At 48.2% G+C, this 16,036-nt stretch overlaps 1 protein-coding gene across 1 annotated transcript in view; it reads right to left on the bottom strand.

Moving 5' to 3' along the window:
* Positions 1–16,036, bottom strand: part of LHFPL4 (LHFPL tetraspan subfamily member 4) — a 37,792-nt gene that overhangs the window by 12,757 nt on the left and 8,999 nt on the right. Inside the window, exon 3 of the mRNA XM_070576652.1 lies at positions 1,760–1,996. Within this exon, the coding sequence (XP_070432753.1) occupies positions 1,760–1,996 (237 nt within the window). The remainder of the gene's footprint in view (positions 1–1,759; positions 1,997–16,036) is intronic.

Here is a 16,036-nt window from a genome sequence, read left to right as displayed (position 1 = left end):
ATAGCCGCCCAAGAAAAATCCTTAGACTCCCTGGCCAAAGTTGTTCTTGATAACAGGACAGCCCTTGATTATCTTTTGGCTCAATAAGGAGGTGTCTTTGCTGTGGCCAATTCCACCTGCCGTACCTGGATCAACCCTTCTGAGGAAGCTGAAACTCAGTTACACAGGATCACTGAGCAAGCCGCTTGGCTTAAAAAGGCGACTCGACTCCTTCAACAGGGTCTCTCTTCAACTTACTTGATTTTAATTGGTTTGAGTCTTGAGGACCATGGCTCTGAAGTGCACTCCAAACATGGGAAATGAATCCTACTTATTATAATCACAATAATTTCCCTGGTACATTATATTCTCTCTAAAGCTTTAAATGTGTGTTTGCAGCTGCTAACTAACCACCAAGCAAATGATCTCCCTAAGACTGGAATGTCAGAAAAAGAACAAAGAGAATGACTAACTTAAAGATTGGTAACCTGAAGCAATAACCTGCGAAGATCACAAGCATTAAGCAAAAACATCATGACCTGTGAGCACTATGCAAAGGATCAAGAAAAGCTGCGAGAACCACAGAGTGGTAGCTGAGAGTGGCGCTAATGCCTTAATTTTTTATCACATCTCTCAGTTCGGATGAGAGTTTGATCAAAAGAGGAGAACTGTTAAAAAGAAACAACAGCCCAAAATGGAGTCCCTTGTGCTAAGCCCCACATCAGCAAACCAAGACTTACTACCCAACCTAACGGCCGTTTCAGCCGCTCCCGGGAATGTAGTCTTGACCAGTAAGCCTGGAATTTTCTGGTCAGCACCAGTGAGGTAATGTGCCACACAGACCCTTTCCATCCCACAAAGGAAAAATGAGGGGATCCCCTCTTTCCTTATCCCCTCCCCCTTCCGCCTGTAAAAGCCTTCCCTTTTGTACAGCTCCTTGGAGCTCCCTTCTATTTCTAGATGGGATGCTGCCTGGTTCGTGAATCACTGAACAAAACCAATTAGATCTTCAAACTTACTCAGTTGAATTTTTGTTATTTAACAATACAAAAGTTTATATGTAATATACTTGGTATAAAGCATACCGTAACAAACATCTGTGGGCTCACCATGCAAGAACTATAACTCTACCAATGATCTGTACGTACCTACGTGTCCCCCATCTCATGCTCCTGGCTTCGTCCTGCCACCGCAACCACAGATAACCACCATCGTACCTTTTCTAGTTCTCATTTCTTTGCTTTTTAAAAAAACATATTACCATAAATATGTGTGTGTTTAACTGTACATTGCTTAGTGTTGCTTGGTTTTTGAGCTCAATAAAAATATCGCTGTCATCTTCTGGAACTTGATTATTCCTCTCTCTCAATATTATGTTCCCAGGATACAGCTACTCTGTTACTTATAACTGAAGGTCATTCATTTTCACAGTTGCCAACTATTGCTGATGTCACCATATCTCCATTTACTTATCCATCCTCCTGTCAATGACCATTTAAGTGGGTTTTAGTTGTTTGCTATTTTGAAACTGCTGCCAAGAGCATTTTTGTACATTTCTTCTGGGTTTAACTCATAGGTGGGTTTGCTGGGTCATAGGCGTGCAAATGCTCAGATTTGAGGGATAACGTCAAATTGTTTTCAAGGTGGTCGTACGGTCTGTACCGTTTCCGATTCTGGCTTCGCTTTTATGACTTTGAATTCCCCCCCCCCCCCACGCCCCCGCTCCCGCCTCCACCGCAGCCGCCCACCCGGGAAAGCGGAAGTGGAAGCGCGCACTCGCCTTTGTTTTCCTGCTTGAGCTCCTCCTGCAGCAGGTCTGTTTGCCGGTTGCCCAGCACGAAGGCGAGGAAGGAGAGGATGAGGGCGTTGAGGATGCCGATGATGGCCAGGATGTACGCCCAGCGCACCGAACAGTCCCCCAGGGAGTACTTCCCGGTCTTGGCCCCGCACATGTCCCGGATCGTCTCGGCGTCCCAGCCATCGGGGAAGATCATGCAGCCCAGCACGAGGCACAGAGCTGAGGGGGCGCGAGGCCGGGCCCGCGCCACGAACAGGAAGGAAAAGAGAAGGGGATGGTTACTCCCCGGAGCCTGGGGACCACCAGAAGCCCTCCTCAGGCCGGGCGCCGCACTCCCACTCCGCCCATGAACCCAAGAGCCCGTTAACCACTTCCTGTGGGCTCCAGAAACTCTAGGATTGGGGATGGCCTCCGGCCTCGGGGACCAGAAACTATTCCGAACCCACAACGCCCTCTCTTGCCCCATCAAGTCAACTCCTTCTCCAGGAAGCCTTCCTGGAAATACGAGGAAATTACAAACCACAGTCACCTCCTTCAGCATCTTGGCCCTGCTTACTCTCTCCCATCCTCGTCCTTCTTTTTTATTTTTGTAATTCATTCAACAAATACTTATTGGGCGCCATTGTCCTTTCATTTCAAGATGCTGGGGATACGTTCTCATTCAAACGGGTGAGCCCTGCGCTCAGAGAACAGACTGATGGGTTTGAGGCTCGTTCTTCCACTTCCGCAGTGTATGACTTTGGGGACGCCGCCTGTTTGTGTCTGTGTGGAATCCTAGTACTTACCTCACAGGGGGTTTGTGACGGTTAAATGAAGTACTGCTTGTAAGACACTTAGCACAGTGCCAGGCATTCTCTCACCCAAGCAGTGTCTATTGAGGGCCTACTGTGTGCTGGGCACTAGACTAGGCTGGGGGCCGGGGTACCTGCACTCGAGCCTCTTGGAGCTTGCAGTGCAGTGGGGAGCGTTCCATTAGAGCGCAGTTGCTCAGAGGGCTGGGGCTCCAACCCTGGCTCAGCTATTTTCTAGATGTGTGACCTAGAGCCAGTTCCTTCACCTTTGAGCCTCAGTTTCCTCATCTGTGAAATGGGGATGATGATGGTATTCAAGTGATCGTGAAGATTACAGGAGGCAGCAAATGTAAAGTGCTTGGCTCAGTAAGTCCCAGATAAATGTTAGCTGTTATTATCAAAACTAGTCATAATGATAAAAATAATTACACAAATAAGGAAATAGTTGGCGGAGAGGCTTGGTTTCAGATGGGAGAAGGGATGATGCCAAGAAGAGCCTTCCAATGGAAATGGGCCCCCGCTGGTTCCCTCCTTTGCACCCACTCCCTCTGGGTTTAGTGACCTGCCTCTGCCAATCCCAGCCCAGCGGTCTGGCTGGGTCTGGCTGGGCTCTTCCCGGAGCTTAGTCTAGTAGGTGGGACCCAAGTCTAAGCCAATCAGCATATTCTCATTCCTCTGGTGACTGATTGGCTCAGGGAGAGGCACATGCCCCATGCAGCCAATCAGAGCCAACAGGGCTCCGTAGGTGACTGGGGCTGTGACCTTCCCCTTGCCTGCAGTGGGGCAGCTGCGTGACTTGTGAGTGCGTCTGCGGCTTGACGTTGCCCTCTTAGTGTCTGACGGTCCCGCCAGCGACTGGGCTACTGTGTCTGAGACCCGAAGGTTCCTCACCAGGCCCATGGGGTGCTTAACCTGGGTTTTAGATGACAGTGATGACAAAGTGGGGATGGTGGTCAGTTCTGCCCACTGTCCACGAGGCCCTAGGGTAGGGAGGGGGCCCTCGGCTTTGCCAGCTCCCTCCCTCATCTACCGTGCGAGGAAGTGCTCCCTTGGCCCCTCATTTCCGCCTGGCAGCGCGATGGGGCCGCTCCCATCCACCCTCCCTCCCTAGCGTTTGACCTCCTCCGGCCTCTCGGCCCTCCTGTAGTGGTCAGTGCCCCCACTCCCCCAGGTTGTGCTCCTCATCCCGAAGCAGGGCGCCCTCCTCTCTCCAATGCTCGCCTCCCCCAAGACGGCTCTCAGCTCCAGTGGAACACACGGCTGCTAAGGGCTGGGAAAAGAGCCCCTCCAAAGGAAATGGCAAATGCAAAAAGCCTTGAGGCAAGAATGAACTTGATGAGTTACGGGATTCAAAAGTTCGAAGATGCCCGTTAGACACCCCGGTGGACAGGGGAGCTCAGGGGGAAATTAGGGCTGGAGATGTAAATTTGTGAGCTGTGGGCATGTAAAGCTCTGGGACCGGACGTTATGGAAACTGAAGAGAAGGCGCAGGACTGAGCCCTGCAGCGCTCCAGCATTTATTTACAGGGTGGGAAGAGAAGAGGAGCTTACGGAGAAAGCTGGACCCATCCATGTCCCCATACATCCCTGACACTTGGCAAGACTCTCCAGGCCCCTATCAGAGAGGGCAGGAGAGTCAAATGCCAGGGATGGAGGAACGGGAGAGGAGTGGACTCAGCACAGCCCTTCACCCACCCCTAGGGAGCCCCGGGGCCCTTCCCCCAGCTGGTGTGCTCCCACCTCCCCATCCCTGGGGCTCTGAATCCCCAGCAAGAGGCAGGGGTGAAGAAAGATCCCAGGGCAAACCCACCCACTCTCTCGCCCTCCCCTCCCTGGTGCAGTGTTTCCTCTCTCGCCTGCCCGGAGCATCCTCGTCTCCATGGAAACCGCGCCAGTATCCAGAGTTCCCTGCAGCGGCGGCGGGGCTCAGGCTCCTGCTGGTGGTCCTCTCCCCTCCCGCAGCCCCGCAACCCTGCAACCCCGCAACCCAGTACTGGGCCTTCAGTAAGGTTTCTTCCCCGCCTCTGTGCCTGCATTTTCTCTGTCTCTGTCTCTCTGCCTCAACACTTACGTGTGTGTGTCTCTAGTCGTGTGTCTCCATTCTTTTCTCTTCTCCACCCTTTTCATTTTTCTTTGCACGTCTCTGCACATCCCTCCCCCCTCTCTCAGGCTAGTCTATATCGTGCTCAAGTCAGTCTCGACCCTCCCTCTTCCCTTTTCTATTTAGATCTCTCAGCATTTGACAGTCATTCAACATCCCTCCTCTTCTCTCCTTTTCTCCTTCTCTGTACCTATTCCCTCGCCCTTTCCTCTCTTTGGCTCTCCCTTCATACATTCCACAAATAAATTCTGAGTGCCTATTATGTGCCAGGCACTGTGCAGGGTGCTGGGGACACTGCCAGGCATGGTTTCTGTGCTCAGGAGCAGAGGTGTATGAGGAGGAATAGAATCAAGTCGACACACAAATAGAGTAGTCCTACATGTCAAGGAGTGCTTGGAGGAAGCAGACTAGGGGCTGAGACCCAGAATAACATGGATGCTCGGGGAAGGCCGGGGCTGGAGCCTCTGTCTCCATCTCTCGCTCACTCTCTGCCTCTTTTGCTCTGCAGTGTTTTAGGTGGTGACTACGGGGCTCCAGAGGCTGCTGTGGGAATGAGAAACATCCAGAAGTCAGGCAAATGGAGAAAAACCAATCTGAAGGGTTTTCCTCCATCTGGGGGGAGAAAGGAAGAGACCACTAGGGACAGCCTAGGCCAGGGAAGTGACCAAGAGGCTCAAGCATCAGGAGATGGAATGACAAACAGGCAAGGCGGGCTTCAGCATCCCTCGTTGCTGGATGAGGAAACTGAGGCTGAGGTCTTTAGAGTCCAAATTCACGTCTCTTTTGGCAATAATGAGCTGGCTGAAGAGCCAGCTACCCTGAGACACAGACACATGTGCAGGGTGCAGTGTGGGGTAGGTTTCTGAACCACAGCATTTTTGACTCTCAGCCTGGTAATTCTTCATGGCGGGGGGGGGGGGGGGGGTGGGGTGGGGAAGTGGGGCGGGAGGGGGACCATCCTGTGCAATGTGGGATGTTTAGCATCATCCCTGGCCTCCACCCACCAGATGCCAGTGGCACCACCACCCCCAGTCGTAATAATAGCAATGTCTCCAGACATCACCAAATGGCCCCTGAGGGGCAAAATCGTCCCTGGTTGAGACCACTAGTATAGAGGAAGGGGCCCCAGGATGGGGCATCTCTACCCAATTACCCTACCGGCCACTGACTTTCCCTGCTCCAAGCAGCCAAGAGATGTTGTGACAAAATTAAGAGTAATAATACTGACATTATTAATAATGTGATAATAATTTTAACAAACAGTATTGAGTGCTTAACTATGTGCCAGGTGCTAAGATCCTGACATTCATGATCTCACTTAATCCTTTAACAAATCTATGAGGTGGGAAAAGTGAGCCTCCTCATTATATAGATGAGGAAGCAGAGGCTCGGGGCACCAAGTGTCGGAGCCAGTGTCACCCAGTTAGTAAGCAGTGGGATCTATACTGAAACCTCAACTTGTCTTTACTTAATGTTTTTCTCTGAATAGACTCATTTTTTAACTTAGAGGCATTTACTTAAAAAGTAAGCTGTACATCACTAACAAAGAAAAGGAAACCAGGATCATTTGCCATAAATAGAAGGAAGCTATAAATATAAGTATAATGAAACCAAAACAATGTTCTTAGCTTCTAGCTAGATACTTTTGCCTGCCAAATGCGCGGAGCCCGAGGGCTGCTCCCTCCTTGTTTAAAAGACATATTAGTAAGTGTGAGAGGAGGTAAAGACACACCAGCACCAATCTGAGACTTTCTCCTTGAACTTATGAGTCACTGCCCACCTTTATCGCCTCCACAGGAGGCTCAGCTCCCTTCTTTACTCTACAACTTCAGGCAAAGTCAGTTTGCCTCTCTGGGCCTCAGTTTCTTCATCTGTAAAACAGGTCCATGACATCTGCCCTACTCATTTCATAAAGCATTTGTGAGAAGCCAATGAGAAGAGGTGTGGCAAATTATTAAGGGTGAAGTGGGGGCAGGTCATGGCAACTCTTGGCAGAGTAGAAAAAAATCCTGGACAAAAGAGACAAGGCTTTTTCCAGATATTTAAGAAGTGTTAACAGTGATGGCCTGGGAAAGATAATAAGCTTAATTTTTACATATAACCATGACAGAAACCAAGAGTTTACTACAATAGTTGCTCATCCTTTCTTCTTCACAATTAGAACCCCCAATTTTTAGCTGAGAACTTGCCTGTTGAAAATAAAGACTGCATTTTCCAGTCTCGCTTGCAGGTAGATGACTTGACCACATGACTAAGTGAAAATGCATGCAGATGTGTCACATGTCTTCAAGGAAACAAGTTTATATAAACAGATCCCTAAGGATGCTAGAGTGTGCTCTTTGCCTTCTTTTTCTTCATCCATTCCTCTGTCCTGTGGCCTGGAATGCAGAGGTGATGGCTAGAGCTCTAGCAGCCATCTTCAACAATGAGGACAAGGGCCATGCCCCAAGAGTGGGGGAGCAGAGCTCTGGAAGGAACTAATGACTTCAAGAGTTCCCACACCAGCTCTGGACTGCTGAACTCTCAGCATTCGTTTTACTTAAGAGACTAGAACGGTGGGTTTTACCCCAATTATTTGGGGTTTACCTATCCATATAGCCAAACCTAGTCCTAATTGATGTAAAAATATATCATTCCATCTGAATTTTGTAGCACATGTATGTATTAGGAAAAAAACTTTTTTAACTGGTGTCCTTGGGCAAGTCATTTCACCTTTCTGAACCTCTGTTTGTCATCAGGGGAATGGTGATATCTACTTCTCAGGGCCATGGCATGGACTGGGTGGTCACCATCATCACTGGAATGCTGACATGCCTCATTGTGGGGTGTGAAGGCGGTGCCTGCTCTGTGCTTGGAGAACAACGTGGTGGTATCCATAAAAATCATAAAGGCCCTTATCCCCTGACTCAGGGATGTACCCTAAGGCTAAACTTGTGCGCGGATGCAAAGGATGTATCCAGGGTGCTCACCGCACTACCTTCCTCATAACAAAGGACTGAAACGTCCATTAAGAGGGAACTGGTTAGATAAAGAACAGTATAGCCATGCCTTGGAATACTACAAAGACTTTAAAACGAATGGGGTACAATTGTGTATGTTGTCATGGAAAATCTTCTAAGATATATTAAGAAATGTAAAAATCAAGGTACAGAATACTGTATATAGGGTAGCCCCATCTATGGTTTTTAAAAAGGGTGTGCATACTCTGGAATGCACTGCAATGGTTAGAAAGAATGGGCAGTCCACAGGACTGACGCAGCAAGCTTTCGGAGACACGATGTCTGCTGAAGAAAGCAACTGTAATTTTTAAAAACTCAACATGTAGACAGTGTTTTCTATGTGCTGGGCATTGTTCTAACTGCTTTATGGGCATGAATTTATTATTATCCCCATTTTATAGATGAAGAAACAGGCCCAGAAAGGTTAAGGGATGTGCCCAAGATCACACAGCTAGAGATATAAGAGTCAGATCCAGCCCACCGGGCCCAGAGCGCGTGCTCCAAACCACTTCTCCTCTCTGACACGACAAGCAGGTAGAAAGACCATATACAGGCATGATCCCTCTTGTTTCAAAAAAGTAGGAGGTGCTCTATCGCTCCAGTGGGTTGTTATTCAGCCTTAAAAAGGAAAGGAATTCTGACACCTGCTACAACATGGGTGAGCCTTGAGGACATTGTGCTAAGTGAAATAAGCCAGTCAGGAAAGGACAAAGATTGTATGATTCCACTTATACGAGGTCCCTGGAGTAGTCAGACCCATAGAGACAGAGAGTAGAACGGTGGAGCCAGGGGCCCGGGAGGGCAGATGGGGAGCTGTTGGTTAAGGGGGACAGAGTCACCGTTTCGCAAGAAGAAGAGTCCTGGAGAGGGATGGTGGTGACGGTGGACAACAATGTGAGTGTGCTTAATGCCACTGAATTATGCACCTAAAAGTGGTTAAAATGGTAACTTCCATGATGTGTGTATTTTGCAAAAAAGAAAGAAGGAGAAAGAAAGAAAGTAGGGGGCACACAGAAAATGACATATTTTACTTGTGGATGTGTATGTATGTGTGTATTTAGCCTTTTTGTAATGTTTCAGCTTTTCACAGAGTAAATGTATTCATATATTATTACTCATGAAATTAAAAAACATAATTTAAAATACAGATTTTTTTCAGAGAATATATATATATCCATATATAAGCTTGCATGTTTATAAACGTTTCTGGAAGGACACAGAAGCAACTTAATGATGGTTACCTCTGAGACGTAGCCCGGGGTGGGGAGCAGGAGAGGGGACACCTACTTTTCGTCCTATACCCTCCTGTGCTGTCGACAGTGTTTAACATCTGTGTGTATCATTTTTATAGTAAAAATGATATTATGTCCAGTCCTTTTCCACCCGTGTCAAGTCATGAAATCCTCTTAAGCTTTTAAGAAACAATGAAGAAACTAAAGGAGAGTTAAAAGGAAGACCAATGCTTGAGTTTGAGGATAAAACTAGGATGAGATCAAGAAGTGCTGAAGAATTAGTAAGAGGAAATATACTATATACTCAAGGTTTTTTTTTCTTTAACGCTCGTGCTATAAATGTGCTTTCATACAAAGCTTTTTAACGATGCATTTATGCTCAGCTATTTTAGCGGAGTTTCATTATAACACCGTCACACCATCCTCCAGGGACGTCCGCTGAGCTGGGCACTCCTAGACAGAGCCCTCTGATTTTGCTCAGCTGTCCCCTCCATGCCTGACATGCCACAGCTGCTCCCCATTACTGGGGAGTCAGACTGAATATCCCCCAGGGCTCTCTGCCCTGAGAACACTCCGAGGAGGCTTGCTGTGGACTGAACTGTGCGCCCACAGAATTCCCCTGTTGAAGCCCGGCGGCCCCCGCAACCCTCCCTCGCCCCCCCCGCCCCCCCCTCCCCCGTGATGGTATTCAGAGGCGGGGCCCTGGGGAGGTGACTAGGGTTAGGCGAGGTCATGAGGGTGGGGCCTCAGCATGGGATGAGTGGCCCTGCAAGAAGGGACACCAAGAGCTTGCTCTCTCTCCTCCTGCTATGTGAGCAGCAAGAAGACAGCTTCCGCAAGCCAGGAAGACGGCTCTCATCAGAACCCAACACGCTGCCACCTTGATCTGGGACTCCAGGCCCCCAGGACTTTGAGAAAAGAAACGTCTGTTGTTTATACTCAGGCCAAGCTCAGACAAGGCTCCAGGCCTCTGTCCCCTGATGTGGCGTCTCTGTTGTGCCACCTCCTGCTTTTTCGCCGTGGCCCCTCCCACTCAGGCGCTGCAGATGGAAGCTCGGCAGGACGTGAGGAACGGGTCTCAGTGAGGCAGAGCTGGGCTGCTGCAGGCCGCCTGGAGGACAGCAGGGGGCTGCACAAGCCACCAAGAAGAGCCTTCGGTCCCCTCACCCCCTACAAGTCCCCGAAGGCTCTGTGTGGTAGGTCTCTCTTCAGCATGAGAAGGGAAAAGCCTACCAATTCAAAGGGGGCAGGTGCCAGAGAGCAGTCCCGCACAGTGGATCACAAGCCTCAAAAAGCTGCTTGTCATAGTGTCTGTGGGAGCCAAGCCTTCTCCATCACCCCCAGAACCCCACCCTCTCCCCAGGGTACTCCCAGCGGAAATGTGCAGATATTTCCCCCAAAGACAGTTACTAGAAGGTTCCCAGGAGCTTGGCTCATAGCCCCAAACTAGAAGCAACCAAATGTCTATTCCCACTATAGTGGATAGATAAACCATGCCTTCTCATCCAGTAGAAGATTCCACATCCACGAGGAGGAACAAACTGATGCTAGTGCAACAACCTGGATGCATCTCAGAGTCACAACCTCGTGAAAAAGCGCGATTCCATTTACAAAGCTCAAAGACAGGCAAAACTAATCTACAGGATTTTACAAGTCAAGACAGTGGTTACCTCCGGGGGTAGCGATTGGACGGGGGCCGAGCTTCCTGATCTGGACGCTGGTTACATGGGCATGTTCACTTTCCGGAAATCGTTCAAGCTGTACACATATGATTTTTGTGCTTTTCTGTAAGTATGTTATACTTCAATAAAAGTTGACTTTAAAAAAGAAAAGGCTGCGTGTATGTAATAGGTAAACATAGGAAATAACCTAAATGCCCATCAACAGGTCACTGGGCAGCACAGGCCCGTGTGAGGGCGCACTCTGCCCTCCAGAAACCGAGGGGGACGCTCTGGGCTGCTGGAACGGCTCTGGATGCCCCGCTAAGGGAAGGGCATGTCCACAGCAACAGGCACGGTGCAACGAGCATTCTGTAAGACGAGGGAAAGCAGGTGTGTGTGTGTTTTCTTGCACGTACATAAAATGGTTCTGGAAGGATTTATAAGACACTGATAACCCTGGTTACTTCTAAGGAGGGGAACTGAGCAGCGGCAGGACAGAGGTAGGAGGGAGGCGTTGAGCGCATAACCTGAAGCGCCGTTTGCATTCGCAACCTTGGGAGTAAGTGACCTGTTGAAGGCGTGAGGTGGGGGGGCGCCGACTGTAGTAAGTGACTATTGCCAGAGATTTTCATTCACTTAGAATGAAATAATAAAAGCAGCAACGAATGGCAAGACGCAAGCCAAATGTAACTCACAGAAGTAATGGATTAATCACAACAACATAAAGATGAAAATCTCTAAGCCCCTTTTGACTGAGCTCACCAATTTCCAAGAATTTATCCTAAGAAAACACTCATGGATATGCTCTAGGATTTAGCTATGAGGATGTCCGTCACGTTGTTATTTACAGGAGAGAGATGATGAGAAAGAAGAGGAAGACGAGGAGAAGGGAGGAGAAATAACAAAGGAAGGAAGAAAAGAAAGAAGAACTTACTATCCAACAATTCCGGAATATTCTTTCATACCCTGGAACACCGCTCAGCTATTAAAATTATATTTAGGAAGATTTAATAATACAGAAAATATTCGTGAAATGTTAGGTTTCAAAAGGCTATAAAAATAATATACAATAAAATTTCATTTGTGGGGAAAAATACACAGTTCTAGCAAACAGTTATACAGAGTTACCATGAGAGGCACTATGCAAGTACTTTACACACATTACTTCATTTAATCCCCACAACACTGTCTGGAGCAGGTACTGTTATCATCTTTTTACGGACAAAGACACTGAGGCACAGAGAGGTTATCCAAGTTATCCAAGGTCACACAGCTGGTAACCAGGATTTGAACCCAGACAGTCTGGCTCCGGGGCCTGCTTGTAACCAGTACTCTATACTGTTTTGAGTGTAAACCAAGCAGTTAAGAATGACTGTTTCTGGGAGAACGATATTATGGATGTAATTTTGCTCTTCTATATTCTCCAATTTTTCTACAAAGAACAGTGATAATTTTACAAAGCAGTAAAAGTCTTAGAAAAGATGAAAGACACAGAGAAGCAGTACAGTTGTGTGTCGTTTAATGACAGGGACATGTTCTGAGAAATGCGTCGTCAGGTGATTTCGTCGTTGTATGAACATTGTAGAGTGCGCTTACACAAACCCAGATGACACAGCCTCCTGCACACCTAGGCTGCATGGCACTAATCTTATGGGACCACCATCACACGTGAGGTCCGTCCTTGACCGACACATCGTCACACGGCACGTGGCTATAAGCACAGAATGCACAACCAGCTGCTTGCACCCTGCGAGTCCCTCCTTCAAGTTTAGGAAAGCACCGGGCTGAGTTTGGAGCTGAGCGGAGCCCAGCGAAGGGTTTGCATCTGCTCTGGGACCACAGCTTTCCAAGGGAACACTTCCCCAGGCCCCGTGCACTAGGGGGCTGTAGGGAGAACCTCTGACAGAGAGAGCCCCCCCGGGGAAGGAGGTTGTCCACATGCCCCTCCCTACCAGGTCTGAGCCCGGGTTCTCTCCCGGTCCCCCACACGCCAGGGCAGGGGCTTATCTTGCATGAGAGACTGGGCCTCTCCTAACAGTCAACCCCGACTTGCTGGCTTTGTAGATCAGGTCCCATCTCAGTGCCTTTATCAGCCAGGGATGCTGGGGGTTGGGACTCCTGCGCATGGGCTCCCCACCCTCCATCCAGCACCCAAGTGCTAGGAGGCACCCTGATCCCTCCCCTTCCCTCACCCCACACATCCAATCCATTCCTAAGGCCAACTGGCTCACCCTCCAAAAGGCCAAGAGGCTGACCTCTTCTCTCCATCTCTACTGCCACTACCTTGTCCCAGCTGCCATCATCTCCCTCCCGGATGACCGCAGTGGCCTCCTAACTAGTTTCTCTGCTCCCACCCTTGCCCCATCATTTTATCCTCCACTCACCATCCAGAGTGAACTTGCAAAAACGGATGGTGTCACTCCCCTGCTTAATGCCCTTCAAAAGCTCCCTGTTGCACTCGGACTAAAACCCTGACACCTGGTCCTGCCCTACGAGGCCCATAGGCTCGCTCTACCTTCCCCTCGAGCCATTTGGTCTCTCAGTCCCTACAAGCGTCCTTTCTGTCCCTTAAAACATGTCAAGTTCATTCCCACCCGGATGCCCTTGAACTGACTGTTCTCTCTCCCTCAGACACTCTTTCTCTGAGTCACTCAGTCCCCAGCTCATGGATCCTGATCTTGAGGAGCTCATAGTCGAGTAAGGAGACTGTTAACACAAATAATCATATCTGGTGTCACAGCCGCTGTTACAGAGATGGGACACCCATGACTTAGTGAGTTGAGGATTTGGCAACAGTATTTACTCCTGCCCCCCACCCCCCACCCACCCTGCATGGAGCTCATGGCCTCTTAAATAACCTTTGCAGCCCCCATTGCCCTGGCTCAGCTCTGCCACACTCGTCAGCAGGATTTGCTCTCCCGGCATCCTGTCACACTCCCTCCAGCTCTGGGCAAGGCCCTTCCAGGTGGCTCCTTCCCTTCCCAGTCCCCCTCTGGCTCCTCCCCAAGATGTCCTTCCTCAAGGCTGACCTTCTTCGCTTCTCAGTTGCTAATTTGAGCAGCTGCTCTGGCTCCTCTCTCCAAGCCTCCTTTTCTGGCTCCTCCTCCACCTGCCTCTTAAAGGTTGGTGTTTCTGGGCTGTCTCCTCTTCTCCCTCCACACATTCTCCAGGGCAGTTTCACCCACACTCAGACTCATGATGACGCCTCACACCTACATCTCCAGCTGAGACCTCTCTCCTCGGCTCCAGATCCCAACAGCCAACTGCTTGCTGGACCTTTCCTCTTGCATATCCCACAGGGACCTCAAATTTAACGTTTCCCAGACTGAACTGATCTTCCTCCTACATCCGTTGGGAATGTCACTCCAGAGACCCAATCATCCAAGGAGGAAACCTGGAGTCATCTGCAACACTTGCCTGTCCTCACCCCCAGCACACCAGCTGGTCTCCTAAACAGCTCTCCCCTCTTTCTCCTTCTGTCTCTCCTCTAGCCTTAGCACTTCTCACCTGGACCACTGCCACCACCTTCTCCCTGGGCGTCCTGCCTCCCCCCAGCGCTCCATCCAGTCCATTCCCTGCAGCGGCCACCCAAGTCATCTTTCTAAACCCACGTCTGGCCCTGGTTTTCTCCCATGCCTAAAAGTGATTGCCCATCACCCAGGGACAGGAACCAAACTCCTAGGCCTGACTGTCAATGCTCTCCATAAGCCAGCCCTGCCTACTTTCCCAGGCTTGTCTCCCAATTCTTCCCACTTTTCAACATTTCCTCCCTTGGCCTAACTCAAACTATGGAATGTTGGAGCCAAAGTGATTTGACCAAGTGATTTGACCAAGAGCAGCTAATGAAAATCACTAACAGTTATTTAGGGTCTCCTTTGTGCCAGGGCCTAGACACATATTCACAATCAATCCTTCAACAGTCCCATGAGGCAGTTTACTACTATTATCCCCATTTTATAGATGAGGAAACTGAGATTCAGAAATTGCATAACCTTCCTAAGGACATTTAGTTGGTAATGCCACACTCAGGATTCAAACTCAGGTCGTCTGACCACTGAATATGCTGCCTCAAAGGAGTAGGCAGTGGAGCTAGGACTTAAGTCAGATATCATCATTCATTCATTCAATAAACACTCATTAAGCGCCTACTATGTGTCAGGCACAGACTCCTGATCCAGGGCTCTCATTATGCCATTAAACTGCTCTGGGATTAAAGTCACGTCAATGATGATGAATAACATGAAACTGGGAATGAAGAGAAAAAGATAAAAATAAGAGGCTTTCAGAATAAAAATAGTCTGGCCCTTGTCCTCTTGACACCTCCAACCCATCCTCTCCACCAACAACCAGACCCGGCATGTTTCTCCCTGCTCAAAATACTTCAAAGCTTTCCAGGTATTATACTAAGCCCGGGAGCCATAAAGGAGGGAACTGATGATTTGTTTATGTTGAGAAAACACTAATTTCACCGTGGGGAAAATATCCATAGACAATGTGAGAAGGTAAACTGGGAAACAACGTTTGTAACTCATGTCACAGACAAAGGGCTAACTTTCGTAACATATAAAGAATTCTTACGAATCAAAGAGCAAAAATACCACTAACCTGATAGAAAAATATGTATGAACTGAAAGTTGACAGAAAAAAATATATAAAAGGTGCTCAACCTCATTCATAATAAGAGAAAGGCAAATTACTACTATAGGAGTATTTTTTACCCATTAGGTTGGCAAAAATAAAATATTTGATAACACACTCAGCTGGCAAGGATGTGGGGAAACAGGGACTTTCACACCTTGCTGCTGGGACTGTAAGTTTGTACAATTTCTACGGAGGGTCTTTGGCTGGATCTGTAAGACTGTAAATATACAGACCATTTAATCCAGCAACTGTGCTCTAGGTCTTTATTCTACCCTTGTGCTTACATAGGTACCAAATTATTTGTAAGCAACATCATCCCTTGAAATATTGTTATAGCAAAATATTGTAAAGAATTTAAATATTGATTAAATAAATGACGACACGTCTACACAAAAGTATATTATGCAGCTCTTTATACACTGATACGGAACAGTCTCCAAGATGTATTATTGAATGAAAAAAGCAAGACAAACCAAGTGTTTAATATGCTACCATTTGTGGTGGTTTTTAAATATGTCCACAAGTTCTTTGATATCCTTCCCTTCAAGAGGAGGAGCTGAGTTCTCCTCTCCTTAAATATGGATGAGATTTAGTAGCTCACTTTTAATAATAGCGTGTGGAAGAAGTGATGGTAGGTGATGTCTGAGATTAGGACAGAAAAGGCAGTGTAATGGCCAAAACAATCTTGAAAAAGAAGAACAATTTGGAAGACTCACACTTTCTGATCTGAAAACTCACTCAATACAACAGTAATCAAGACGATCTGGTACTGGCATAAGGTAGACATATAGATCAATGGAATAGAATTGAGAGTCCAGAAATTAACCAATGTAT

Source organism: Equus przewalskii, chromosome 15 (genome assembly GCF_037783145.1).
Source record: "Equus przewalskii isolate Varuska chromosome 15, EquPr2, whole genome shotgun sequence".
NCBI classification, from domain to species: domain Eukaryota; kingdom Metazoa; phylum Chordata; class Mammalia; order Perissodactyla; family Equidae; genus Equus; species Equus przewalskii.
This window is presented reverse-complemented; position numbering and strand designations above follow the sequence as displayed.